General features: G+C 43.2%; 1 protein-coding gene across 1 annotated transcript; it reads left to right on the top strand.

The window, feature by feature from the left end:
* Window positions 1–1,795: 1,795 nt before the first annotated feature.
* Window positions 1,796–26,239, top strand: ITIH2 (inter-alpha-trypsin inhibitor heavy chain 2). Its single transcript, XM_014884751.2, has 21 exons — window positions 1,796–2,034; window positions 3,556–3,630; window positions 8,702–8,737; window positions 9,461–9,633; window positions 10,281–10,385; window positions 10,692–10,854; window positions 11,359–11,466; window positions 12,178–12,306; window positions 12,969–13,085; window positions 14,294–14,462; window positions 16,056–16,181; window positions 17,155–17,336; window positions 18,136–18,321; window positions 19,311–19,450; window positions 19,673–19,845; window positions 20,657–20,791; window positions 21,946–22,059; window positions 23,104–23,302; window positions 24,446–24,618; window positions 25,503–25,614; window positions 25,891–26,239. The coding sequence occupies exons 1-21, from the start codon at window positions 1,951–1,953 to the stop codon at window positions 26,036–26,038; spliced, it is 2,847 nt and encodes a 948-aa protein (XP_014740237.2). The 5' UTR covers window positions 1,796–1,950; the 3' UTR covers window positions 26,039–26,239.
* Window positions 26,240–27,449: the final 1,210 nt, after the last annotated feature.

Below are 27,449 nucleotides of genomic sequence, written 5' to 3'. Positions count from 1 at the left end.
CCCTGTCCTGCTGCTCTTGCAGCTGTGGAGAAGCCCTGTCAGCAATAGCTACAATAGCGCTCAATGGGGGTTTTCCTAAGCTAACTTTGAGGTAATTAACTTAAATACTGCTAGATTGTACCACAAGTAGTGGGGTCTGCAGGACAAGGCAGTGACCATCCCCCTGAATTTGTCAGTGATGAGGCCACAACCTGAATCCTGGGTTCAGTTTTGGGCTCCTCATTACAAGAAGGAAATTGAAGCACTAGAATGTGTCCAGAGAAGGAAACTGAGCTGGGGAACGGTCTGGAGCACCAAAAGGGAGCTGGAGGAGCTCATCATGGAGAAAAGGAGGCTCAGGGGTGAAGCTCTCCCTCTCTACAACTCCCTGACAGGAGGGTGCAGGCAGGCGAGGGTCGAGCTCTTCTCCTGGGTAACCAGAAACAGGATGAGAGGAAACGGCCTCAAGCTGCACCAGAGGATATCCAGGCTGTATATTAGGGAAAGCTTCTTCACCAAAAGTGCTGCCAAGCACTGGAGCAGGCTGCTCAGGGCAATGGTGGAATCACCATCCCTGGAAGTATTAAAAAAAAAACATGGATGGGGAACTTGGGGACTGCCGTGGTGGACATGACAGTGCTGGGTTAATGGTTGGGCCAGATGGTCTTGAAGGTCTGTTCCAACCTAAATGATTCTATGATTATTGAGAAACCCTGCTCCCATCCTCTCTATTCCCCTCCTGTACACTTCCCTCTTCCAAACACATCACTTCTCCCACCTCTCTTACCTGTCATAGAGCTGAAAGACTCTGCTGGCGTTCCTTGTGAACTTCTGGAGGTAAGTTCAGGACTTAGACTGAGAAACATTCTGTGGAAAAGATGGAGAAAGGATAAGTAACAGCAGACTTGTGCCTCAGAAATCTTTTACTGAAACATCCAAGTGTAGCACAGCATGAGGGAAGATAACAGAATATTATTAGTATTATATAGTGAACATCATATAACACAATATACAAGAAAATGTAATGTACTGGAATAGAATAGAATAGAATAGAATAGAATAGAATAGAATAGAATAGAATAGAATAGAATAGAATAGAATAAAAAAACAATATGTATTTGACTGTTGTTTTGTCCCAGAGTTCACACAGTAACACTGTTATTTGCATTGAAGCTGGTCAGGTGTCTCCAACAATCCTTTCTTTGTGGAAGAGAGGAAGGGATACCCCAACAACTTTTTCCAAAAGGCATCTTTCTCCCTTCTTTCTCCCTTTTGCTTTGCTCTCTTTATCTCATCACTTTAAGCACCCAAAGAATCAGGGAGGCAAAAAACCTGTTTCAAAAGCACCCCAGGAGCCATAGAACGTGCACCTGAAAATATCATCAGATGTTCTCACATGACTAATTTTGGAAAATTAGAACTATCACATCATCAGCTGTGATTTTTTTTCCCCAGCAGAATGGAAAAAAGGGTATTTGTGTGGGTCAGAATCCAACCCCAAGGTCTCTGCCAGCCCCTGTGGGTTGGCTGGGTGGGAGGGCCCTTGGAGAAGCCCAACATTGCTGCCTCCATCACGCAGGGACCCAAACCTCGCCTCGTTTACTCTAAACACACAAGCTGGAGCTCTTACTGAGATCTTTTGAAGTTTTTGGATACTGCAAGCTCTGTGCCTCGCAGGAAATTAGCCAAACATCACGGGAAGCTACAAAAGCAAGGAGTGAGCCTATCCAAGCCAGTGCTGTTATCGAGGGCAGAGGCGAGTGAAGACACTATTTGGATAACCCTTGCTCAGGCACCACAGCTCAGACTTGCGTTGCAAGGCTAATATTTACTTACAGCCTAAACAAAGTCAGCATTTCAGAACTTTGCTCAAAATGCTGCACAAACCTGGGCTGTTTCCTTGAACTTGTCTCAGAGAAGGGAAGAACTTGTGTCCGTACCTGTTCTCAGGAGGAAGCAAGTGGGAAGAAAATGCAGCATCTGAGCAGCTTCCTGGTTTTGTTCCTCATTTCTGGAGTCGGGGGCTTTGATCTGGTTATCGACGACATCCCAGATGTGAGTATTGGGAGGCAGGGCCCAGGTCTCCCTTCCCTGCTGAAGTGTGCATGGAAGCAGCAATGGGAGCAGAACTGGGTCACTGCTTCACAATTCTCTTCTACTTTTAGCTGTGATTTTTTTCTGATAATTTGTCGTTTGTAATGCTTTTTAAAAAATAATATTATGAAAGCTTATTATTATTAAGATCATTAAAGGGAGAGTGTGAGCATAAATCCAAATTTCATTCCAAGCATGTTTCATATTTTTACTTCAGTGTTGCCTTTTCTGGTGTGGTTTTAACCTTTAAACATTTACGTGGGCTTCTATACTCAGATCTTCAGGCTATTTTATACCTTGTTTCCCTGGAATACAGAGAAACAGGGCACCTAGGCATCTTTGTGGATGGAGCCTCCTGTGTGGAGTACTGTGAACTTCAGCAAAGCCTTGTAAGGAATTGGGTTATTGTTAACAGGAATTCAAATATAGAATGAATATCTTATTGACTTTACATTCCTCTGCGGAAGGATGAGAGAGTTTATAAAAGAGACCATAATTTCTTAGGATAATACAATGATAAAAAGAAGTATACTTATAGCTTTGACTCTGAAACTGAGCCTAAATTTAAACCCCCAGGCTCAGGTGAACTTAGATTTGCTGTCTACACCCATTTCCACGTTGTAGTTTTGAAATATTTCTGTGAAGCCAGCAGGGATGATATGAGACGTTCTTTTCCTTTGCAGGATTAATACAAATCTTCAGTGAGCTGGGATATTCTATTTTTCTTTATTTTTACAGCCATTTCCTTGACTCAAGGAGATTTAAAAACTGGGTTTGTAATTCCCAGGAAATATATTCCAGACCTGTGGTTCTTTTTAATTGAAGATGACTTATCAATTTAACATCAATGAGCTTAAACAATTTAAATTAATTTTGTGCAAACCTTTGTGCGTATGCTGTCACATAAGTTGGAAAGGAGCTTGTGCACTTAAACTTCTTTATTGCCATAAATTAAACTCATAACAAAATTTAATTAAGGGTATTGCTGTGGTGTGACCCACACTTGGAAAAGACCTGATGTTCTTTTGCTGTCATTGGGAGAAATTTACTTCTCAGGTATATTGGTGTAAAACCAGAGACAATTTCTACTGGTTTGAGCAGAAATTCTCTGAACTTGCTTTGAGTGAGATCAGTGTCTGAAATGCTGTAGTTTCCATGGCTAGACCCATCCTGATGATAATCATCTGCCTCTTGCTCTTTGTGGTCATTTCATGTTAAATATTACTCCCTGTTTCAGAAGGAAAGGCTGTAAAATGATGGTAAAGGTCATGATTTTACAAGAGTTTATAGAGCTGGTTGGCCACTGAGGGAAACTGAATGTGTGAGGATTTTGGTCTGTGATGGTTTGTGCTTCTGCTCCCCATTAGCATCCAAGAGAGGCAAATTCCCTTTGGAACTCTCCTGTAAAGTGCTAATCAATAATAAATCAAGTGATAAATCAAACAGTAAGGCAGCAGCAACTCTTTCTTCTCCCTCCTCTAGGAAGTGGAAAACCTGATTGATCTGGAAATTGATGGATTTCCCTCAAGCTCCAAGACAAGAAATGGCAGGTACCAGGTACAGTACCCAGAAATGCTTCCAAGAGGAGGGAAGCCAGAATGCCTGGGAGCTCCCTCCAGGTGTCCTTTTCCATGTCCAGGGCTGTGAGTGTACAATCATATGGGACCAGCTGGTTTTTATAGGTATTGAGCCTTCCATATCTCTGGCTGGGACAAGAACTGCTGCTCTCCCTTAAGCACAACAAGACTTTGTTCTGTATCTGTGCTCCTGGGGTGATAAACAATGGGGATACTTGTCTAACTTCGTGTCTGGGGAAAATCCCATTGAAATGGGTGAGGTTTATCCATAAGAAAATGGAAAAGTACTTCAGACACTGGCAATGTAGGATGTAAACATTCAATCCATTCATTCTTATTTAACTGTGGTCAGAGTGGCACTCAGTGATGAGCTGGTGACATCTGAGATCTGGGAAAAAAATTTGTATTCTAGCACACTGATGGGTTGCAGATTATTTTAGTCTGTTGACTTGGGAGACATTGCAAGAGTTTTTTCTGTATTTTACACAGTAACAGTTAATGATAATACTCATGAAATCAGTTGTTTGAATGTATTAATTTTTCATTACTCTGCATGAAAGAAATGATGATCAGAGTGGACCTTGTCCTCCACCAAGCTCTGGTGCTGCTTGTTTTGAGCTTGTTCAATGTAGTGAAAATGAAAGATCCTCTTGAGTAATGTTGGATTTCCCAGAGTCTTTGAAATTTCACACAGGCAAACCTGATTTTCCTCTATCCTAAGACTTTGGATGGAACTTATTGATACCTAAAGTCTTCATAACAGTGGAAGAAAATGACAGATTTTAGCATGAGTATGAATCAAGCCTTCTCACACTTGCCAGTCCAGTATTTAAATAATTGAATAGTGATCTGAACAGAAATCCCTCCTAGCTGCACTTCTTCAGGGCATCATTTCTTTCCAATGTGTCTGTATCAGTGCCATATGTATTATGTTGCCTCTGTTCCCAAAATTTCTGGATACACAGAGACACAGACATATGCATGCAGTAATTTACAATTCTACCAACTGGTTTCATTATACCATTTATTGCTTTTATTCCTATACATTATTTCCCATCCTTTACCTATCAAATAAATCTTTGCAAACTAGTAGAACTAAGATCTCAGCTACTCCTATATTAATTGAGTCACAATAAAATAGAATAAATGAGATTAAACTGAACTGTGCAAATCATCTTGAGGCAGCAGCTCTTGGCCAGCAGCAGGCACACAGTTATTTACTGTCCATCACTACAGGAAGGCTGTCTCCCAAATTATTTTTTCAGCACTATGCTTTTCTGCAAAGAGCTCACCAGCCCATTGACAATAAGGCAACAGAGCTCCCTGCAGACCCTATTGATTGGCTCTAAATACAGAGGATAGTATAAGATAAGGTATCCTGCTATTTTGCTCCTGAGTAATTCCCAAAATGCTGTGCCTCAGGTGTGTGACCAGTCCTCGTGACCACAGCAGCAGAGTGCTCCATGGGCTGGAATGCAGGTGACCTTGTGAACCTCTATATGGTGGTGCACAGCTGTTATCTCTGGGAGGTAGATAAAGTGTCTAGACCTGTGAGGCACCCTGTGATGTGGGATGTTCTGCAACACATTCCCCAGATCTGGGTCCTGGTCTCTGGCTGTCCAGAGGAGGGTGAGATCACACCTTCTTCCTTACTGTTCTGCCTGCCTGGTTTCCCCTCCAAGAGAAGCAGCACAGGAAGGATATGTGGAAAGTGATAGGGTGGAATGATAGAACTGTTGTATGGCTTGTGTTGGAAGGGACTTTAAAGCTCATTTCATTCCAACCTCCCTGTGGAACACCTTCCACACCTTCCACTATCCCAGGTTGCTCCAAGCCTCATCCAACCTGGCCTTGGATACTTCCAGGGATGGGGCAGCCACAGCTTCTCTGGACATCCTGTGCCAGGACCTCACCATCCTCACACTGAAGAATTTCTTCCTAAATCAGCTGACTGGGGACTCCCCCAGCTGCCAGGGTGTAAATGTAACCAAACAAACAAGGATCCGTCTGCAGCACCGTGAAGACAAACTCTGCCAAGTCTTAGGTCTGAAATTTCTCTTCTTGCATCTCACAGTGAGGATCCCCTGAAAGGAGTGTGAAGAACAGGCTGTAATGGATTTGGAGTGTGTTAAAAGGTGCTTAGGAAATTACAGGAAAATAAGAGAATTATGAGGGAAAAGCACCTCAAAGAACTGGAAGGGCATTCTGGGTATGTCACAGAATCACAGAAACATGGGATAGTTTGGGTTGGAAGGCACCTGAAAACTCCTCTAATTCCAACCCCCTGCCATGGGCAGACACATCTTCCACTAAACCAGGCTTCTCCAAGCCCTGTCCAACCTAGCCTTGAACCCTTGCAGATCACATCTTCTTTCTAGTTTCTCATGTTGGGCATCTGCTTTTCAACATTTTTCATGCCCCAGTAGAAAAGAAATTTCTGTCAAATGCAGTTCTGTGATTCTGTTCTCTTTATTTTACTAAATAGCAGCAATGCCCAATGCACAGTGATTTGAACAAAGATCACTGTGAAGGGTTAAATATCCATATCCTGCATAGGTTTCAGGAGAAGATGTGTCTCAGTTTCTGAAGACAGAAGCCAGCATCTGTCCTTCAAACAGTTCCTGAGGCACATGTTGTGTTCATTCTGGTCAGCAATTTGGCACACATGAGATATGGCTCATGATCCTGTTTTTATGCAGTGATCAGCAGGTCTGGATGTGGTTTAAAAGCAAGGATCAGCCATGAATCCTCATGATGGAAATAGCAGGAGTCTCAGGTATCACAGGAGTCCCTGTTCTGAATAATCACATCAGCACTCAGACCTGAACTAGGATCTTCAGGGGTTGGATGGGGCTTGGAGTAACCTTATCTAGTGGAAAATGTCCCTGCCCATGGCAAGGAAAGTAGAACTAGAAGATCTGTAGGGTCCCTTCCAACCCAAACTCTTCTGTGATTCTGTGCTTCCATGATTCTGGGGCTCAGGTACCTGATGATAAAGGTACAGCTCTGTCCTCCTGACCTGTTGGAGTGGCTGCCCTCTGCAACCTCTGAGCTCCAGGCTATGGCTGGCCCAGCCCATGTCTGATCTCTAACAGCCATGGGAGTCACTACATGTGCCAGTCATGTCCTCTCCTTCAGCTACCCTCTCTTCTCCACCAAGAGCTATCAGGAGGGAAACGTGGCATATTGAAAGCTTTATCCACAATTCCTAAAGTGGGTCAGGAACTCTAAGCTGAGAACCAGAAAAGTACCCAATAAACCAAAACCTCTGTGTTGTAAGGTCTTGGTTTTCATCTTTCCAAAATTAAATGTGTTTCAGTTAATGTTGGTTTAATCTTAATTAGTATTCAAGTGGTGATGTTCAAGGGTATATATGTGACAAGGGTATATGTGGGGCCAAAAATCACTCTTTATGGTCTGGTCCTTTATCAGATGTGGAAGTCCAGTTCACTCCTCAGTGAAGTTTGTGGGGTGTGACAGGATCAGTCCATCAGTCTTCACAAAGGGTATCTAGAGAGCCATAGACTTCCATATCCTGAAATCCAGTCTCAATGGTTAAGGTAGAGCCTTTAGAGATAGAAAATGAAAACCTGCATTTGTTCTGAGGCAGGCAGAAATCCTCTCTATCTGCCTTTAAAGGGTCCTTAAAATCATGTCTTGAAAATGAACTTGCTGTGGCATCATTATCTCTTATACAGCACAAGATTGACCTTGAAAAGCATATTAATTAGTTTCAAATGAACTTAACAATTGCAGGGCAATCTTCCAGTTCATCATGAGATTAAAGCTGTTTTAGTGAGCATCTTCTGTGGTTTTGGGTCCTCTTGACCCTGGAGAGCTGAGCTGGCCTAGTTGTGATGATAATATGAACGTAGATCTCTGCATTAAAAAGTTGCATCTAGGTGAGCCAAATTCCTTTTCAGGGGATTAATATAAATATTCCTTATGGGAGGGAGATTTTGGGGGGGAAATTAAACAGAATTATTTGAATGGCCACAAGATGTCAGCACATTGCCATAGAAATTTCCAAATGGAGCAATTCATAGGGCAGGGGGAAAGCCACAACCATTAAGGAATAGTCTCGTCTAAGTAATGCATGCATAGCTAACTCCCATAGGCACAAGCATGTAAATGTAATATCGATTACACAATGGTTTTTTAATTCATACATATTGCATATTATAGATAAATAAATATTTTCTAATGTAAATGGCAAAAAAATGAGCTAAAGATGTCTGGGGTTTGAAGTTTTTCCACTTTTTACAGGAAAACAAAGAGAACCTTTCTGTTAAAAACAAGGGTGTCTGAGGATGACTTTCTGCCAGCATGATTTGTTTTCAGGAAGAATGTTTTTCTAGAAGAAAATATTTTCTTTAAAAAAAAAAAAGACAGAGGAAGAAAGCTGTCCTGTTTATGATAGGTTCTGAGGCATAGCTGGGGCATCACATGCTCCAACATCCCATGTAGAAATACATGAAATAAAACAAAAGGAATATTCACACTTTATCTGGGAACTCAAACTAATTCTCATTCATGTCCAGAGAAGGGCAACAGAGCTGGGTAAGAATTTGGAGCTCAAGTCTGATGAGGAGTAGATAAGGGAGCTGGGAAAGGGGGTCAGCCTGGAGAAAAGAAGGCTCAGGAGGGACCTTGTGGTTCTGCACAACTCCCTGACAGGAGGGTGCAATCCTCTGCTCCAGGGGAACGAGGGACAGGACAAGAGGAAATGGCATCAAGTTGTGCCAGGAGAAGTTTAGGTTGGATATCAGGGAACAATTCTTCCATGAAAGGGTTGTCAATAATTGAAACAGGCTTCCCATGAAGTGTTGGGATCACTATTGCTGGAAGAATGAAAAAAAACTGGCAGTGTTGGGTTGATGGTTGGGCTTGATCTTAGATGTCTTTTCCAAACTTAATGGTTCTGTGATTCCCTAAGATTTGATGAATCATCATCTTAGAAAACAATTTTTAGACACTGATCCCTGTCTTGAAACAGCTATTCAGTGTTCTTAGCTTTGCTGAAATATCCCCTCCATATTTTTCTTTTCCAGAGGAGCACATCTGACTGGGGGTATGTTGGAGATCTGGTGAGTATTTTTCTTCCTCTGTGGTAAATAATATTGAACAAAGTGGTTTTCTAGTTAACCATTTTTTTGGAAATCAATCCCTCTGTTTGTTCATTTCCTTGTTTTTACTGCAGGTTGGGTATTAACCTATTTTCTTTAAACAGAGAGCTGTTTGCACAATACTGTTGATACATCTGCTCTTGGAGGGAGAAGGGTATGGTAAATATGAAGAAATAAGCATCAAAAGTGATTAGACAAAGACAATGTCTTAATAAAACACTTAAATACTGTTATCCCCCTGCTGTGGTTTAACCATTTACAACACTAGGTCAGTAACCAATGCTTCAAGTCTTGTCTACTTAGGACTTTTATTGAAAATGTGAAATGCATCTCTCCTCTTCATTATATGATGTTCAGGATTACTGTGTAGCTTTCCATGCTGGATTGCACTCATAGAGTCATTCCAAGGTCTGTTTGCACGGTGAAAAGCATTCCAGCTTTAAAAATACCCTCTTTCAACTGACACGTTATCATGAACTTTATTAACATGAATATCCTGCCACAATTTCCAGGTAAAATTATGGAGATGTCCTGCACTTGAGCTCATGTCCCCTCTAGCTGCCATATTGTAAGGAGCAGCAATTTAAAAAGTAGCACTGAGACTATACAAATGATTGACATTGTCCTCTAGGGCATTTTTTCCAGCAGCACCCTAATTTTCTTGACCGATTTTGTCAAATGCAGGTGGAGGATGATGACAAGATAGGTCTTTACAGCTACAAGGTGCAGTCCACCATCACATCCAGGCTGGCCAACACAATGATCCAAGCCAAGATGGTGAACAACGCCAGGCGGCCGCAGCCCATCATGTTTGATGTGCAAGTCCCCAAAGGAGCTTTCATCGACAACTTTACCATGTAAGCAGTGGTCAGGTGTCAGCCTCGTCTTCTGGAAGCATTCCATGGGCTAGGAAGGAAGTATTTGTTAATGCAAAAAGCTCTTATTATTTTCCAGGTTCAGTGTAATTTTTGCAGAGTTCATGTCATCAGTCTGTCGGTCTGTCCAGGTCTCTCTCTCCAGTAATTAGTGAGCTGTTGGTCAATATCAACAAAAATGGACAAAAGTTTCAAACAGACTAAGCCCTCACCTTGCCAGATCAAAGGAGGGAAACCCAAATCAGAGCCCTCATTGAACAGAAACTGGGCTGGTTCAGTATCCATTCAGAGAGGCAACAGCCAGGTTGCTGGTCAGAAGATGTCCTGATCCATGTTCCAAAACAGCCATGATATCAGGATCTGCCTGCCCAAAGCGTGGGGAAAGTGTGAAGGAGGTGGGGGAAAGCAGATCCTCCTCAGAGCACAGTGGTGCTGGCTACTTGAAATAAAAATCTGGTAGGGAAAAAGATAAAGCTCTAGTGAAAATCAGAGTTCATTACTTCAGGGTTAAACAAGAACCTTGTTATTTCATTTCCCACCAGCTTAAATTTCACTGATGTAAACTGAAGAAACAGTCCTCAATTGTAAATTTGTTTCTTTTGCAAGCTGACTGTGCTTCTCTCTCCTAGGGATATCAATGGTATCACATTTACCAGCCATATTCGGGAAAAATCTGAAGCCAGGAAAATGTACGCTCAAGCAAAAGCCAGAGGCAAAGCTGCTGGAATAGTCAGGTATAGACACTCTGGCATACTGGTTTTGTACTGAACTTACTCACAGGAGAACTGAGAACATCCCAGGAGGGGATAGATGAGGGGGAATCCTGGAAAAGAAAATGCTTACTTACAACAGCTCTGATATTTAATTGTCACAGACTTAAACTGTGTTTCAGCTTTCAGCTTGCTAAAACATCCTGTGCTAACAGACAGCTGCAGCTCCCTGGCAGAGGCCACAGTTAGAATCCAAAGCCTCAATCTAAACCAAAGTGCGAAGAAGCTTCTTGTATTTTCTCAAAAATAACCTCACAGCTGACTTTTCAGGAGCAATGCCTTGGATATGGAAAACTTCCAAACTGAAGTGAATGTGCCCCCAGGAATGAGGATCCAGTTCCAGCTTCACTACCATGAAATGATCCGAAGGAAGCTGAGCTCCTACGAGCACGTCATCTCTGTGAAGCCAGGACGCCTGGCCAAGCACCTGGAGGTAAAACAGAGCTGGGATGTGTAGGAAGAACCCCACAGGTGAATTCTTGCTGAGAAAGCACCCATGGTTTTCAGGGAGGTGTCCCTGGCCATGGCAGGGGGCTTGGAATTGGATGAACTTTAGGATCCCTTCCAACCCAAACCTTTCTGTGATTCTAAGACAAATCATGGTTGTGGAGGGATAACCAGAGATCATCAGCTCTCATAGAACACTACTTCATGAAGTTGGGTTTTTTGTGAAAAGGACTGTTCCAAATAAATAGCAAGCATTGTTTGTTTTCCTTCAGTCAAGTTTACACAAGAGTATAAAAATGTCCAAGCTTGTTTGCCCAAATGGTTCTGACGTGAGTCAGTCACGATTCAGGAGATTCTCAGCTGTGTTTACAAGTGGAGACAGGACACATTTGTTCCTCACTAGACCTCCAAACCCTGTCCAACCAGGCCTTGGACCCTTCCAGGGATGGGGCAGCTCTCCACGATAAATGTCCTCCCTTCCTGCCTTTAGGTGGATGTCCGCATCATCGAGCCGCAGGGGCTGCGCTACGTGCACGTTCCTAATTCACTTGGGGATCACTTCAATGGAATCACCACCATCTCCAAGGGAGAGAAAAAGGTAACCACCCACAGACTGGAATTAGCACAAAATCTCCAGTTTTCACACTTACTCTACACAGTCCTGGCAAATTTTGTACTTGCTGGAAGCATGCAGTAATGTCTAAAAATCTGTCTTTAATCCCATAGGAATATGCCAGGCAGTATTGTTTCCTGATATTCAAATTCACCCTCATTCCTAGTTTAGCAAATTATTTCAGAGGTGTCTTACCTTCTCAGGCAATTTCAAGCTATCCAGTTAAAACAGAAAAAAATGCCATAAAGTCTGCATGATGAATCTAATGATTAATGAAAATATTTCCTACTATTCAATTCACAGACAAATGGCAATCTTCTTTGTTTGGGGGAAAAAGGTGAATTTGAAACCTATTAAAAATGTTGAAAAAATTAGCGATAGTTTCAACTAAGGAAAATGTTAATAAAACCCAATGTATTGCTTAATAGAAATGGTTTGCACAGCTCTAGCTGAAATATTTGGTGCTGTAGATGGGTCATGTGATTTCTGTCACAGTTGCTACTATTGAATCAACACATCCAGCAAACCTTAGTGCTGTTTTTCTTCTGAAGTGACAAAGTCCATTTTCCACAAATAATTAGAGCAGGAATATGTTCAGTGAAATGAGCTATTTCACGAAGATGTGGAGTCTCTTTGTGTGAATCATCCCCCTCTCACACAACACCTGGCTGACTGATGATCTCTCCTCACTTCAAGGCTCACGTTTCTTTCAAGCCAACAATGGCTCAGCAGCGAAAATGCCCCAAGTGCTCGTCCACGGCCGTGGATGGAAATTTTGTGGTGCAGTACGATGTGAACAGAGAAAGCACGGGGGGAGAACTGGAAGTAAGTGTGGCTGCTCAGCTGGGACCAAAGAGCTGTGAATAAAGGAATTGCTGTCCTTCAGCAAACTGTGCTAGACTTCATCCTTCAGGGGAATAAGCATGAGGACGAGCTCTGTATCCAATTGAAAGAACAGAAGGATTTTAAGTGGGCAGAATGGATTTATTTAATTTATGACTAAGACATGGGCTTACATATAGTAGGAGAAGATTCCTGTCATGTCCAAAAGCCAATGTCTTTATACCTGGCAGCACTCTGGTGATTTAATGTAGAATCAGAGGATGGAGTCATTGGATGTTGTACCAATACATCACAAGGAGACAACCAGAACATCACTATTTTTATGTTAACATGAAGCTGAGTTATGAGGTTGAATTATTGCAGGCAGAACAGTCTTTTTCAAAGCATTTTTCATTCCTTCTTATGCTAGGGCATGGAAGTTGTCTGAGAAAGAGGCTCTGCTTTTATTGAGTAAAAATAGTGTAAGGCTACAGAAATGTGCAGAGCTGAAAGTTAAAACTGGCCAATAAAGAAGACAAAAATATATAGGGAAAAATGATTAGTTCATTAAGAAGATAAGATTTTTCTGCTCTGTCACTGTCTTGAGTTTTCTGAAATCTTTTCTATACCTCATGCCACTGTGATTTTTTAATTTTATTTTGCAGATTTTTAATGGCTATTTTATCCACTTCTTCGCTCCAGAAAATCTTGATCCACTGCCCAAAAACATTTTATTTGTTATAGATGTCAGTGGCTCAATGTGGGGACTAAAAATGAAACAAGTAAGTGTTTGACCTCTGTTGCAAAATGAACGTCCTGCCAACTTTCCCCGTGTGCTTTACCATGCAGTTCTATAGCACACTGTCATGTAAAATTACCAGCCTAATTTGGAGAATATTTGGAATAAAAAACTTCATTATTTTACCCCATAATTTATAATGCTTCTTCCATGTTTTAAGGAAGAGGTGGTGCCAGATTTTAACTCTAAATTTAAATTTTAATGGACAGATCACAAAATATTTTGCAAAGGCTCTGACCCACTTTTTCTCTAATGCTCCATACTGAATCCTGGGAAAGTCTCAATGGGGATACTACATCCCTGCTTTCCAAACATGGATGAATTGTTGACAGCCCTCTGAAGACCACTAAGGATTGTTTAGACAGCATAATCCATAAAGGGGAAAAAATGTTAAAATAAGATACTTTAGTCTGCAAGAGAAAATACTTCAAGAAAGATAATCAGCCTCCAAATATGCAAACAATTGCTCTGAAAGGGAAACTCAACAACTGCCTTGCATGCCCAGACAGGGTAGAATAACGTGGAATCAGATGGATTTGCAGCAGGAAAGGTTTATATTACATATTTGGGAATATTTCCCCAACATTTCCCCATACATTGGGAAAACTCTGTAGGTGTGAGTGAGGAGTTTGGGAGATTGTATATCATGAGTCTGTCACTGAAGGGTTTTAAGAATTGACTGGACAAACATTAGCTGGGGATCATCCAGTATATTTGAATTTCCTTCAGAGCACCAATAGTAAGGCTTGGCAGATTGCTTCCTAGGGGAAATCTGTGCTGCAAAACCGGGGTACAGGTTAATTGTCACTTATTTGAATCACACATCTTCAAAAAGATGTTACCCAGCCTGAAATGACTGCGGACAGAGCTAAGTGTCCTGAGCTGATCCCATCTCTCCTGAACCACAAAGGTTTCTCTCTTTCACTTCACTCTGTGTTAGCAGGAGTTAAGCAAGTTGAGTCACATGAATGTATTCTTCCTAATTGCAATTTTTCTGAATATCATTGATGAAAATTTCTACATTATGCAAGAAGTGTGGGGGGGGAGAGATTTAGATAGCAGATGCTAATTTGGATTTCAGTTCTCATGTACTTATTCCTCAGAGGCTGATATTTGCCTGTGGTCAGAAGTTAAGAAGAGGCTTTCACAAGCAGGAAGCATAAACCTGTCTTCTCTTAAACTTCTCCTCAGACCATCGAGGCCATGAAGGCAATACTGAGTGAGCTCCGTGCTGCTGACCAGTTCTCCCTGATCGACTTCAACCACAACGTCCGGTGCTGGAGAGACAATCTGGTCTCAGCCACCCCATCGCAGGTGGAAGATGCTAAGAAGTACATCCAGACAATCCATCCCAACGGGGGTATGAGGTTTTCGTTGCAGGGTGCTCACAGAAGTTGCTTGTCACAAGAATGGGTACCTCAGACAACCTTCAGACTGTCAGAGTATTCCTAAAAAAAGAATCTGATTCCCAAAAGAGGAAAAGCCTAAAGAGGAGCAGAAATTGCAGTTTATTGTATTAGGGGATGGGATAGCATTTCCTTCTATGTCAGATAGAACACAGACCACAGAATAGCTGCCTTTAATCTATTTTACCTCCTGCCTCAGAAATCCCAAATACCATTGAAAGATGAAGTCCATCCTATAGGCCTGGATGAGCAGGCAGATGAAATATTCCCTAAACTGGGAATCACAATCATTTGCCCTGGGCTGACAGCCAGCTGAACATGAGCCAGCAGTATGCTCAGGTGGCCAGGAAAGCCAATGGTGTCCTGGCTTGGATCAACACTTGTGTGGCCAGCAGGACCAGGCCAGTGACCCTCCCCCTGTGCTGGGCACTGGTGAGGCTACACCATGTTCAGTTTTGGGCCCCTCTCAACAGAAAAGGGGCTGGAGCATGTCCAGAGAAGGGCAACAGAGCCAGGGAAAGGTCTGGCCACAAGAAAGAGCTGCAGGAATTTATGGACATGGTCTAATGGCAGACTGGGGTTAATGGTTGGACTTATCTTTGAGGTCCAACCTTAATGATTTCATGATTCTATGAGCTACTAAATGCCATGTGGGCAAAATGTTTATCCTTTTTGTGCCTTCATTCCCTGTCTGATAAACAAGGACAGATGCCTTTTTCAACTGTACAGGTCTTTGGAAGGGGCTTACAATGATTTTAATCTGTCACTCTCTGAAGTGCAGTTCTAGATTTGTTATTCGGTTATTTGTGCATCAATATTGTGGAGAGACTCTCACTGACATCAGAGCCTTCTGGTGCTGTGTCATCTTCATCTCCAGAAGTTTTCACTACAATGAACATGAAGTTTTAGACTTCTCCAAAATCATCAGTGTGCTGGGAATAGGAAACCAAGCAGCTATATGAGTGACTGACTTTGTTAGCCCAAAAGAATTGACAGATAAGCTTAGATATCAGCTCCCATACAGCAAAGCCAGTTTAAATACAGCATTTTATTATCTTGTCTCTGGAGCTGCTGATTTTTTTCTTTCTTGACAAAGAAAATACCTATTTTCTCACTGCTCTGCCTTCAGATTTCTGTTCCTCTCATCCTGATTTCTTACTCTGCTCCTTCTGTGTCACAAATCAAACATTAGATAAGCTCAGCAAACATACACCTCTGCTTGTCCAAGGAATGGGCTGATGGCCAGAAAAGGAAGATTTTCCATGCTCTCATTAAATCTCTTGCCTGCAAACTCAGTAATTCTTCACACACCAAGTAATTACCAACACCACAAATGGTCACACTGGAATTAGTGAGGGGGAGTGGAGGGACCTCATGAAGAAAACAGTGTGGGATGAAAAAGGGAACCAGAGTGCAGAAAGGTGTACCTACACATCAGAGAGGAGGGGTTTTGCAGCTCTTGTCCCTCTTGACTCCACTAGAATGTTAGAACTGATCTGGATTCAACAAGAGTAAAAAACTTGTTTTCTTCATTGTGTCTTTGACAGGCACAAATATCAATGAAGCTCTTCTCCGAGCCACTTTCATCCTGAACGAAGCCAAAAGTTTAGGCATGTTGGACCCCAACTCAGTTTCCATGATTGTATTGGTATCTGATGGAGACCCAACAGTAGGTAAGGATCCTGCTTTGGGTGAGAAGAGAGGCTGGTGGGGTAAGACTGAGAAAAGCAAGTAGACAATTTGTCAGTAAGTTTAAAAAATTCCACTCATCTTTCTTCCAATGCCTTGTGCTCCCCTTTTGCCAAGTGCTAGAAGTGCCACAGGCTTTGCGCAGAAGCTGTCAAAAGATGAGCAGCTTGTTATTCAGGTTGATTTTTTTGCAATTTACAGAGCTGCACAAGTCCTGTAGGACAGGTAATCAAAACAGTCTTAGAGAAATTGAACTTTTGAGCAACCTGGTCAAGTGGAAAGTGTCCCTGCCCATAGCAGGGGGATTGGAACTCAATGATCTTTAAAGTTTCTTTAAACACACACCATTCTATGATCCTATGATTGTATGATTTCCTCTTCTTATGACCTTAGTTCCCACAGATCTATGCAGTCACAAGCATAACATCAAAAGCAGGAAACGAGAGTGGAAAGCAAATTAACTTGGATTGGATTTGGTACAGGTCAAAGCAACTGCTGACTTGAAGATGTCACCTCCAAAAAGTCTGCCATTAAAAATAAGCCTGAAAAAAAAACCAAACACTTCCAATGATGACAGAGAACATCTTAAGTATGAGAAACAAAGTAACATCTTAATGGAGATGTCTTAATCTGCAGAGAGTTTGAATCACTAATTCTGGGTGAACTCTAGATGTACTAGAATTTCAAATCCCCTAGGAAGTTACTAAGAGCCCTGGATGTACAAAGAAAATGCATCAGATACCAGAAAAAGTGTCCAAAAGGATTGTCTTCAGTGCAAACACTTTGTTAATTACTGTCTAGAAGCTCAAACATTGCTGTAGGCAAAGGAAATTTGGCATTGAGCTTGCTATCTGGATTCCCCTAATATCCAGAGACACAGGGAGAGCAGGAACGTGCTCACCCTGATGGAGACTTTTCTGTTGCTCAGGTGAATGTCACCCTTTCTGTGTCTCCAAGGTGAGCTGAAGCTGACAACAATCCAGAAGAACGTGAAGCAGAGCATAAAGGATGAATTCTCTCTCTTCTGCCTCGGGATTGGGTTTGATGTAGATTACGATTTCCTGCAGAGAATTGCAACCGACAACCGTGGCATGGCCCAGAGGATTTTTGGAAATCAGGAGACTTCTCTCCAAATGAAGGTGAGTTTCTGCCTCATTGCCTCTGAAACTCTCCTGTTCTGTTCACATCACAGCTGTAATTCCACTAGCATGAAGTTCTCAAAACCCATCATTTCTTCTGGAGAGTCCTGCAAGATATCAATCATATTTTATCTTAAGTGGTCTGAGTTACACTTTTAATAATGTCTATAGCACATACTTGACTTCTCTGTGTAGGATTAATATTCTATAAAACAGCCTTAACTATAAGAAAAGATTTTCTGAATTAAAATTAAGGCCTGGATGTTACTTTAGGCCATTTCATCACTAACAAAACCTCTAGATATAAATGCTAAATTATAATCCAGACTTAGCCAATGTTAGAAAAGGTTCCACTCTAGCTCTGGCTCCAAATCAATGAGCAGGAGTTGCTGCCGATCAAACTCTGACATCCTTATACTGTGCCTGTTCCCTGATTTCACCATCTGTACAAGAATTAGATGGGGAGTAGCTGTGTGTCTTACACAGTAGCCCAGAGCTGACCATCCTGAGGAAGGATTCACACACATCTGTGTTCAAGAATTTTAGGTCTAGGAAACAGCACAGCCCATGGACTTCTGACCATCCTTTGACTTTTACAAGCCTTGTACCAGATATTCTTGCTGTACCTCCTTAAAAGTGTGCCAACTATGAAGATGTCAGCATTCTATGAGATGAGGAAATTCCCTCTTGCTCGTTAGGTCTCCAGGTTTTGTCTCCCACTGTCCCTTCAGTAAGAGTGGCTTGTGCAAGAGTCACTTCATGTACAACAAACTCACTTCTCTGTCCCCTTCCCTCTCAGAATTTCTACAACCAGGTCTCCACTCCACTCCTGAAGAAGATTCAGTTCAACTACCCCCAGGAGTCAGTGTCAGATGTCACCCAGAGCAGCTTCCACAACTACTTTGGTGGCTCAGAGATAGTGGTGGCTGGGAAGGTCGACACAGAAAACCTGCAGCACCTGGAGAGCGTGGTCACAGCGACTGCAGTGAGTGAAGGTGTCCCTGGGATACCTGCTCAGGGCATTTGGGCTGGTCCATTCCCTCCTCTGTACAGCCTCCCTGCTGAAGGTTAATGCCAGAGGAGGGTTTTGTCCCCTTGGGTTGTGGGTGGGAATGTGGGGATACTCATGGGGAGATTTTCCCAATAGTGTTTCACAACAGCTTCAAGTACAGCCAGGAATAGTCACTCCCTGCACCCTCAGCCTGCCAGAGGAACTTCCTTCTAATAAATGTACCAAAAAGATTAAATCTAGACAAAAGTATGGATTTTCCTTCATGCTTTATGGAGATGCAGGAGTGATCTGCTAAGGCAACTCCTTTCATGACTGAATTTCCCACCATCAGGTAGTTCAGGCTGGTGGATCTACAGCACATCAAGTCCTAACACTGCCCTTTTATGTGTGATGAGACTTTCCCCATGTTTTCAGGGCTGCTCTTCCGGGTGGAGTGAGATGGGATGACAATATTACATCCAGACCCTTCTTTCTGAGGAGAAATGGAATTATCTGCAATTCTTAGAGGGCTTAGGAGTTATCATTTGTCAGTTGCTGGAAAAAACCCAAACATTGTCAATATTTTTTCCTGCCAGAACACAATGCAGTCCAGTGATCTGTGTGAGAAAGTAGAATTTGGTTTGTGTTCTTCAGTGGAATTGGATGTGAAAAAGCCTGAGGGGAGGATTACAGAGCTCTGTCAAGAGCCTCTTCTCTTGGCATGAGGTAGTACCTCTTGGGCTACTGTTAACAGCTCCTTGAGCTACTTTAATCCACTGTCACAGAAGTGTCTTTAAGACAAGGACCCCCTGCTACATCTTTCCTCTCCACTGCAGTCAGGCCAACAATGCTGAGACTTTCTGATCTAGAAGTGACCAAGGGCAGAGCCCGAGAGGGTCCTTAACACCAAGCAAGAGGGGAATTCAAGGCACCCCATTCTCCTGGCTCCTGTCCCTCATCTTTCTCTCTCTCTGACTGCACAGGCAAATGCAGAGCTCGTCATGGAAACCCTGAGAGATGTTGAAGAGCTGGATGGATTCATGAAGAAAGACAAGTACGCAGATCCTGAATTCACAAGGAAGCTGTGGGCCTATCTGACTGTCAACCAGATGATGGCAGAGAGGTGAGATGTGCTCAAACAGACCTACTGTGGGGCTGAAGGAATGAAATAATGGAGATTTACTTTATGGAGCCTGAATGAGAGCCATGGAGCAGCTCAGGATTAATCCTCTCAGCCTTTCCTCTTGCAACACCACTTGGCTCTGTGACCCCTCCATGACAGAATTGCCATGGCAGCTGCCCTGTAGAGCTGCTAACCAGGAGTTCTGCTTCTGTTTCCACCCAGAAACGCAGCCCCCACTGCAGCTTTGAAGAGGAACATCACCAAATCCATCCTGCAGATGTCTCTGGACCATCACATCGTCACCCCCTTCACGGCCATGCTGATAGAGAATGCTGAAAAGGATGAGATAATGCTGGCAGACCAGCCCAAAGACCCCAGGAAGGGCTGCTGCCCAGGTAAGTGTCTCCTCTGGCCATTACTGTGTCTCAAGTTGTGTGAAAACATCGTCAGGTCTGAGTTAGGGACACAAGGAAGAAGATGCTGACAGAGATTTGATCTGTGCCATCTTCAATCCTGCTGTTGTCTCCCAGCTCCTGTTTCCCCTTACTCCTCTTCAGAGCAGGGTCAGCAGATGTGAATGTTAGCCCAGCATATTCAACAAACCAAGTTTCATGGGCTGTTTAAGGTCATGGTGCTTTATAACCTGAATGGGAGAGAGACAAGTTACTTTCTCCTGTCTCCATCGTGGTAAAGGCACAGAGAGCTCTAGTACAAAGGAACATGATCACAGATATTAAATGCTGGCACTTCTTTGAAACCTTTATTCACATGGGTCATCCTAGAGCATGTAGGAAGAGCCATGCCTTTTCTCAGGCACCTCAAACTCAGGACCCAATTCAGCAAAGCTTTTACCATATGCTGAATTTTTAAAAGTCAGTTTTTTTCTTGGCAAAACACTTCAGCCCTTACATTGGAGGCTTTGCTAGAGAGGGAGTTGCTCTCATGAATGAGAGATAAAAAGCCAGGCTCCATTTTTTCGCTGATAACTTATGGTGAGCTATCTACCCTCATAAGTCATATTTCATTGATGAAGACACTGGAGCAAATCCAGCCTTATGTCATTACACAAATCTGTTGTAAATGGTGTTGCACCTGCTTTACATTGGTATAACAACATCAGGCTTTGATCTACTGCAGTGCTCTAAAAGTTACACTGTTAAATATGTCAGCACTTACAGAACCCTAATTGTGATTGTCATCTAACAGGTACTCTGGGATTAACTCCAAATGCACCCAATAACAACAAAGGGATCCCAGCCTGGGCCAATGTCACAGATGTGCCAGTCAGCTTAATGCCTGAGCAAAGAAGCCCACCTGTGTCCTCTCTGAGCATCAACAGAGGTAAAACCTACAGCATTTCTCTGCAAAGGAACACCAGACACATCAAAACCCATCACCTAATGACTCACCACCTACAAGTGTTTCAGGCCAGGCTGCATGGGCATTTGAGCAACCTGGTTGAGTGGAAGGTGTCCCTGCCCCTGGAACAAGATGGGCTTTAAGGTCCCTTTCAACCCAAGCTTTTTCTTTATAAATTATGGGGTAATTTTGGTTTTGAATAAATGAACCTGTAAAAATATGCTGTAAGCTACAAAGATGAAACTGTTTTGGATCCTAATAGGATCTAAAGTATCTAAGTGACCTCATGAGCTGCTGTGTGATCCCCTGAGGCTGAGGCTGTTTGCTGAGCTCAACTTTACCTTCTCTGCAGTAGCAAAGTTACCTCCATTGTAAATGACAGATGAAAGCTATTGGAGAGTTACTGCTGTTGTAAATGGGAGATAAATGTTCTGTGGTAGATAAAAATCTCTGAGTGTGCTGGTGACTGATGGATCCTGTTAATTCTTGGGCCTTTGCCACAGTTTAGTGGCAGTTTATTTGAGCAAGCCAGCTGTGAGAACCACTGCCCATAAACACGGTGTTACTACAATAACTCTGTATGTGATGTGTGTATTTATGTAGTGATCACACAAAGAGCTCTCAAACTCCTTCTCAGCACAGGGAAATCTCAGCCACCACCAGCCCAGCAGGAGCTGGGCAGAGCTTTGCACTGCAAGACAAGACTGGAAGCAGCTGCCTTCAGTGATGGGTGCAGGTCTTTGTCTCATCTGAGGCAAATTTTAAAGGATATATGAATTTCTGAGAGGCCCAATCCTGTCAGGTTGTTAAATATACTGTGAGAACAAGTCCTGGATTGTATTCCTCAGTGGGATTAGTGGACAGGATGTCTTTACCTGGCATCAGTATGGTTCACTGCATTTAGCAGCTCTCAAACCAGGAATGCCACTTCCTTCCCTTAAACCAGGGCACTGTATGAAGCTTTTGTGAGGAGCATCTGAGAGCTTTTTTAGCTACCTTAGGGTAGAAAGGGCCCTTATTTTACTATGAGGAGTCCCAAAAAGTGCTTCAAAATCCTTTTGAAAGGCTTTTGTGTCCCTTCCCTCTAGGGGAGGTGCTGACCTGCTTCTCACACTTGTTTGTTTTCTGTGTTTCAGTGGACAATGACCCACATTTTATCATACACCTGCCCAAGAGCCAAAAGAACATCTGCTTCAATATCAACTCAGAGCCTGGGAAGATCCTAAACTTGGTTTCTGATCCTGACACTGGTAAGTGAGAAAAACATGACTTATTTTACAGCACATCCTTTTTCTCTTGGGTCTGAAAGGTGTTCAGAGGGACCAGGGGAATTGCCTACAGGAGGGACTCTGTGCTGGCAGGAGTGTGGCCAGCATGCTGAGGAAAGTGGTTATTTCCCTCCATCATGTCCAGTTTGGGCTTTGCCAGTACAAATGAGATGTTGACAAACTGGACTGAATTCAGTGGTGGCCATAAAGATAATTTTGGGGCTGGAGCAGAGGACAGAGGGAGAGGCTGGGTTTGATCAAGCTTAAGAAAAGAAGTGGTGGATCCATGGTGGGTGTTGTTGCTGTGTTCAACCCCGTGAGCAGAAGGTGAAGGTGAAGCCTCACACATCTCCAGGGTGCACAGCTAAGGGACAAGGGGCTACAGAAACAAGGTGCAACAACAGGTGAAACTCAGAGTAGAAGTGAGCTACTGGGGAAAACTCTTTCACTCTGAGGTTGGCCAAACACAGGGAAAGCAGCCAAGATTGTGGAATAACAGAACAGTTGAATTGGTAAAGACCATAAAGATTATCAAGTCCAAATTTTAACCCACCACTGCAAACCCCACCATGAAACCATGTCCCCAAGAGTGACACCCACAGGTTTTTTGAACATTTTCAGGAATGGTGACTCTACCATTTCCCTGGGCAGCCTGTTGCAATGACCACCCTTTCAGTGAAGAAGCTTTCCCTAATATCCAATCTAAACCTCCCAATGCACAATCTGAGGCCATTTCCTCTTCTCCTATGCATCCCTTACACTGCACTTGAAGGGGTTTTGCTCCCACTCCCAGTGAGATCTAACAGCAATTCCCACCAGATTATTGTGCTAAAGGATGGAGCAGTGGCATGGGGAGGCAATTTAATTAATTATTCTCTTCTCTTGGCTGAAGAAATGAGAAAAACAGGCGGTAAGAGGGATTCCTGTTTCTGTTGGTCCCATGGTGCTCCCTGTTGAGATCAGAACTCCAAGTCTCCAGGCAGCGCTCCAAGACTGAGGCAACGTTTCCTTCTCTGCTCTTCACAGGAGTTGTGGTCAATGGGCAGCTTGTTGGGGCCAAGAAAGCAGAGAACAAGAAACTCAACACATACTTCGGCAAAATTGGGTTTTATTTCAAAAAGAAAGGCCTGAAAGTGGAAATCACCACAGAAACAATAACTCTGAAAGATGGCTCGTATGCCATCACACTGACCTGGGCTGACACAGGGCACATCATTCGGAAACAGTGAGTTGATAATTTTTACCTGGTCCCACCTAATTCTGTTTGAGATACCCTCAGGGTTCCTGCCATGCTGTCTTGTTTTGAAAGACAAGTGTCTGCTAAGAAAGGCAGGAGCCTTTCTTGAAATGGAGAATGTAAACCTTCTCCCTCCAAATTATAATAATTTTGAAATTAAGAGGCTCTCAGGCAAAGATATGAGAAGAGGAATAACAGTTCTTTACTAGGAAAATTAAAATAAAAACACAGTTATGCAAAACAACAAAACAATGACAGTCAGAATACAACCTGACACCCCATCAGTCAAGGTGTTGGCAGCAGTCCCATTAAATGGTGGCTGCATCTTCCTGCAGTGACAGATGTGGTTCAGTTGGAGCAGAGCTCCTATAAGAAGGTGCAGTTTTCCTCTGAAAGTCCAGTGATAATGTAGAAGAGTCTGGTTTTCCTCTGGAATCAGTGGGAAAAGGCTGCTCTGATGTTCCAAATCTCAGATTTTATGTAGGTAGGAAATGTGTGGCTCCCCCTGGGTGGAGCATCTCCCAATGGGATGATGGAATTTTATCAGTCATGCACTGGGACTTAATGGCCCATTAACAGGTGATGCCTTCCTGGAGGAAGGATGGGTTGTGGAAAAGATAAAGAACACTGCCCTATCTAGTTTTTAAGAGATGGCCCATTAGCAGAGAATAGCTCCCACAGAGATAAGGATCACTGCCCCACCTGGTTTAACAGATGGTGATAGAATACACACCCCTGGTCACATCCTGTATTGCAACTCAAGACACATGCCATGACTCACATCACCCAGGAGAGCTTCCCCTGCAAATTAGCAGCTGTCACCCATGCTGGACACCTTATAGCACTGTCTAAGAAACAGGACCACATCCAAAATCTCCATTCACCGTAGGAAGAGCTTAAATTTGTAGGAGAAATTAGGTTGCCTCAGCATGGGGATGAAGTGTCTGCTTGTTAGACACTGTTCTGCCAGACCTCTGGGTACCACTCCCAAGGCTCAGGGTTTTTAATGGATCCTCTGACATTTCTGCCATCCCTGTGGTATGGTTCTGGATGCCTGAGTGAATGTCAAGGGGCTGAGAGCAGTTGTGTGGGCAGATGAGCTGATCCTGCTCTTTGGTCCCTCTCTGTCAGGCTCCTCATATCTGTGAAGAAAGAAAGCAACGTTACCATCACTGTGGGGGAGGAGATGTCCTTCATGGTTTTGCTGCACCGTGTGTGGAAGAAACACCCAGTGAATGTTGACTTCTTGGGCATCTACATTCCCCCAGAAAACCAGTTCTCTCCTGCAGCTCACGGGCTGATAGGTAAGGGCTGGGGCGCAGGCAGTGGCAACAGGGGACATGACGAAGGGGTTTTGCCAAATCTTGGATGGAATTTTCTAGAATCATAGACATAAAATATCCTGAGTTGGAAGGACCCACAAGTTCAGCTCTTGCACAGGACACTCCCAAGAATCCCATAATGTGCCCAACAGCATTTTCCAAATGCTCCTTAACTCAGGTTTGGTGCTGTGACCACTTCCTGGGGAGCCTGTTCCAGTGTCCAACCACCCTCTGGGTGAAGCACCTTTTCCTAATATCTAGCCTAAACATCTCCTGGCACATCTTCATGCTGTTCATTTGTTGATGACTGTGTTCTGATGGAAAAGGTGTGGAAATTGTTCAAAAACAGAATAGGGACACTCCTGTAATGTCCTGGAAACCCCAAGAACATTGTGGAATATCAGGGACCAGGAGATTTTTCGTTATTCCAGCTGGGGAGGGTGTTTTCAAAACAGACCTGAGTAGACTTGGTGACAGGACTGAAACAGGACTTTCCCTGCCTGGCTAAACTGCTGCATGCTGAAAATAAAAAGAATGAAACAAACGCCTCAAAACTTTCCGAGGAAATTTCTGTGCAAACATCTGTAATCAGCTCTTCCCTCAATGACAGCTCTGTCTGTGGTATAAAACAAAACAAGGTCTCAGTTCAGAAGGCAAATCAACTTTCTGAGTCCTGGACCCACCCAGAACTCCTTTTGAGGTGCAGAGATTGTTTTCCCAATTACTGAGAGACAGAGCGCCCTGATCCATGCAGGATTCGTTTGCCTACTGGAGTTAGTTTGATTTTCCAAAAGTGCCTGGCAGCAGCTGACATGGAGCTTCAAAGGTCAGGACACACAAACAGCTTTAAACCTCTCCCTGACCAGGTCAGTTTGCATCTGAACCAGAAGTGTCAATCCACCACCAAACACCTGGGCAAGCTCCAGAGAAACCACAAGCCATCATGGAAGTGAAGGGCAACAAGTTCACCGTGACCAGGTAGGAATCATGTGCTTTATTGCTCTCTTTCTAAATCAGTTCTGTCCTTGGAGCTGCCCAGCATCTGACTTTGAAAAGTGCCTGGAACCCCCAGAAGAGGCCCATGAGGTCACAGAACTGTAAAATTAATTGCGTTCTGTGGTTACTTCCACTTCCTGCTGGTGGAGGACACAACTCCCTCCTTTGGCAGATCAGCACCATGTTGAGCAGGATGCCCAATGTCTCCTTGTTTATTTGCCATGTTGTGACCCTCCTCTGGGTGTCCTCTCCCTGCAGGGGCGTGCAGAAGGACTACAGGACAGACCGTGTGCAGGGGACTGACGTGCTGTGCTGGTTTGTGCACAACAGTGGCAAAGGCTTCATAGAAGGCCACTACAGGGATTACCTGGTCCCCCACCTCTACAGCTTCATGAAGAAACCCTGAATGCTCCAGTTTAGTACAAAAAAAATCCCATCTGCTCCTTCATGCCCAAACAACTGCTCTGAGCAGTAGCTGTCAGCCTGTCACACCAGGGTGACTGGAGGCGACCCCACCACTGTTTGCTTTATCAGTGTTTCAAAGACATGTAAACTCCCTTTTCTGCTGAGAAATGAAATCTGTAATAAAGTGACATGCTGGGTTGGAGGAGGTGTCTTCCTCTTGCCATGTCTGATTTAATGGGCTGTAAACTCCATTAAAAATTTCTATTTTCTAATATCCATTTCATAGTAGAGGTGTAACAGTGCTGCGGCTCCTGCAGTGTAGTTAACACACACAATCAGATTTAATACGTATTTAATACTTACATCTTTGTGTTTCCAGACTGCTGGGAAAATTTAAGTTCATACAATGCTGGACTGGGCAAAAAGAATGTGCATTAAGTAAAGAAAATTTAACAGAAAAAGAACATGGGTCTGGAATGGGTATCATGAGCATTCTCCAGTATTTAAAGATGTATTAACCAGTGGTGAGGAGGGTCCTTGAAATAATTATTGCTGGTATATTGGCAAGAAGTTAGTTAGATGAGTCTTAAACAGCCTCCAGCCTTTTTGTGAAAATTCAACATCAGAATGGGACTTCACACAGATACAAATCTTTGAAAGCAGGAAACGTTCACACTGTATAGAAATAATCATCAATACTAAAAGTTTCCCTTCCAGGGGGCTTAGCTCCCAAAAGACCACCCACTTTCCAGGAGCATTCAGCAATGAATGACATCAGTAGTGAAACAAAGACACCTGTGTGTGTACCAAAAGTTGGATTTAAAACTCTGCTTTTTGAACACCTTATTAAAACACATTGGCCTTATCCTTTTCAGCAGTCCTAATCTAGGAAAGGAACTCAAGCACTCTCCTTACCCTTCTCAACTTTAGTTTCCTTCACTTAAGCACAAAAAGTTGCCTTTTACAGGATCTTTTACAGGATCTTTCTTGCAGCTGTGTCAGGATCAATGTGGTTTTGAAATGTCTCTTCAAAGTTCCTCTCTGAAGTGTCAGTGACTTCCTACAAATCATTAATTGCTTCTTTGAACTCACCCACCAGTTCTGGCCTCCACAACATCCTGCAGCAGCCACTTTCCCAGTTCAACCAAGCAGTGAGTTACCATTCTCTGGTCTTCTCTACACAACTTATAACTTGTCTGCTACTTTTACTCTAATTCATCAGGTTGCAGAATGGCAAGCGTAATTATTTTCAGTGATATAGAAGCTGCTCTGTTCTGTCACTTGCCCTCATTACCCTCCTACAAACCTCCTCTCTCTCAATACCTGTTCTCTGGGAGAGGGCAGTGCTGTTTACAAAGCCCAGGTTGCACAGAGAATTTACAGACAAAGTGTTTTCTGCCTCCAGTTCTTAT

Source organism: Sturnus vulgaris, chromosome 5, assembly GCF_052056855.1.
Source record: "Sturnus vulgaris isolate bStuVul1 chromosome 5, bStuVul1.hap1, whole genome shotgun sequence".
Classification (NCBI taxonomy): domain Eukaryota; kingdom Metazoa; phylum Chordata; class Aves; order Passeriformes; family Sturnidae; genus Sturnus; species Sturnus vulgaris.
Note: the sequence above shows the minus strand (reverse complement) of the source record. Positions and strands in the feature narration are given on the sequence as shown.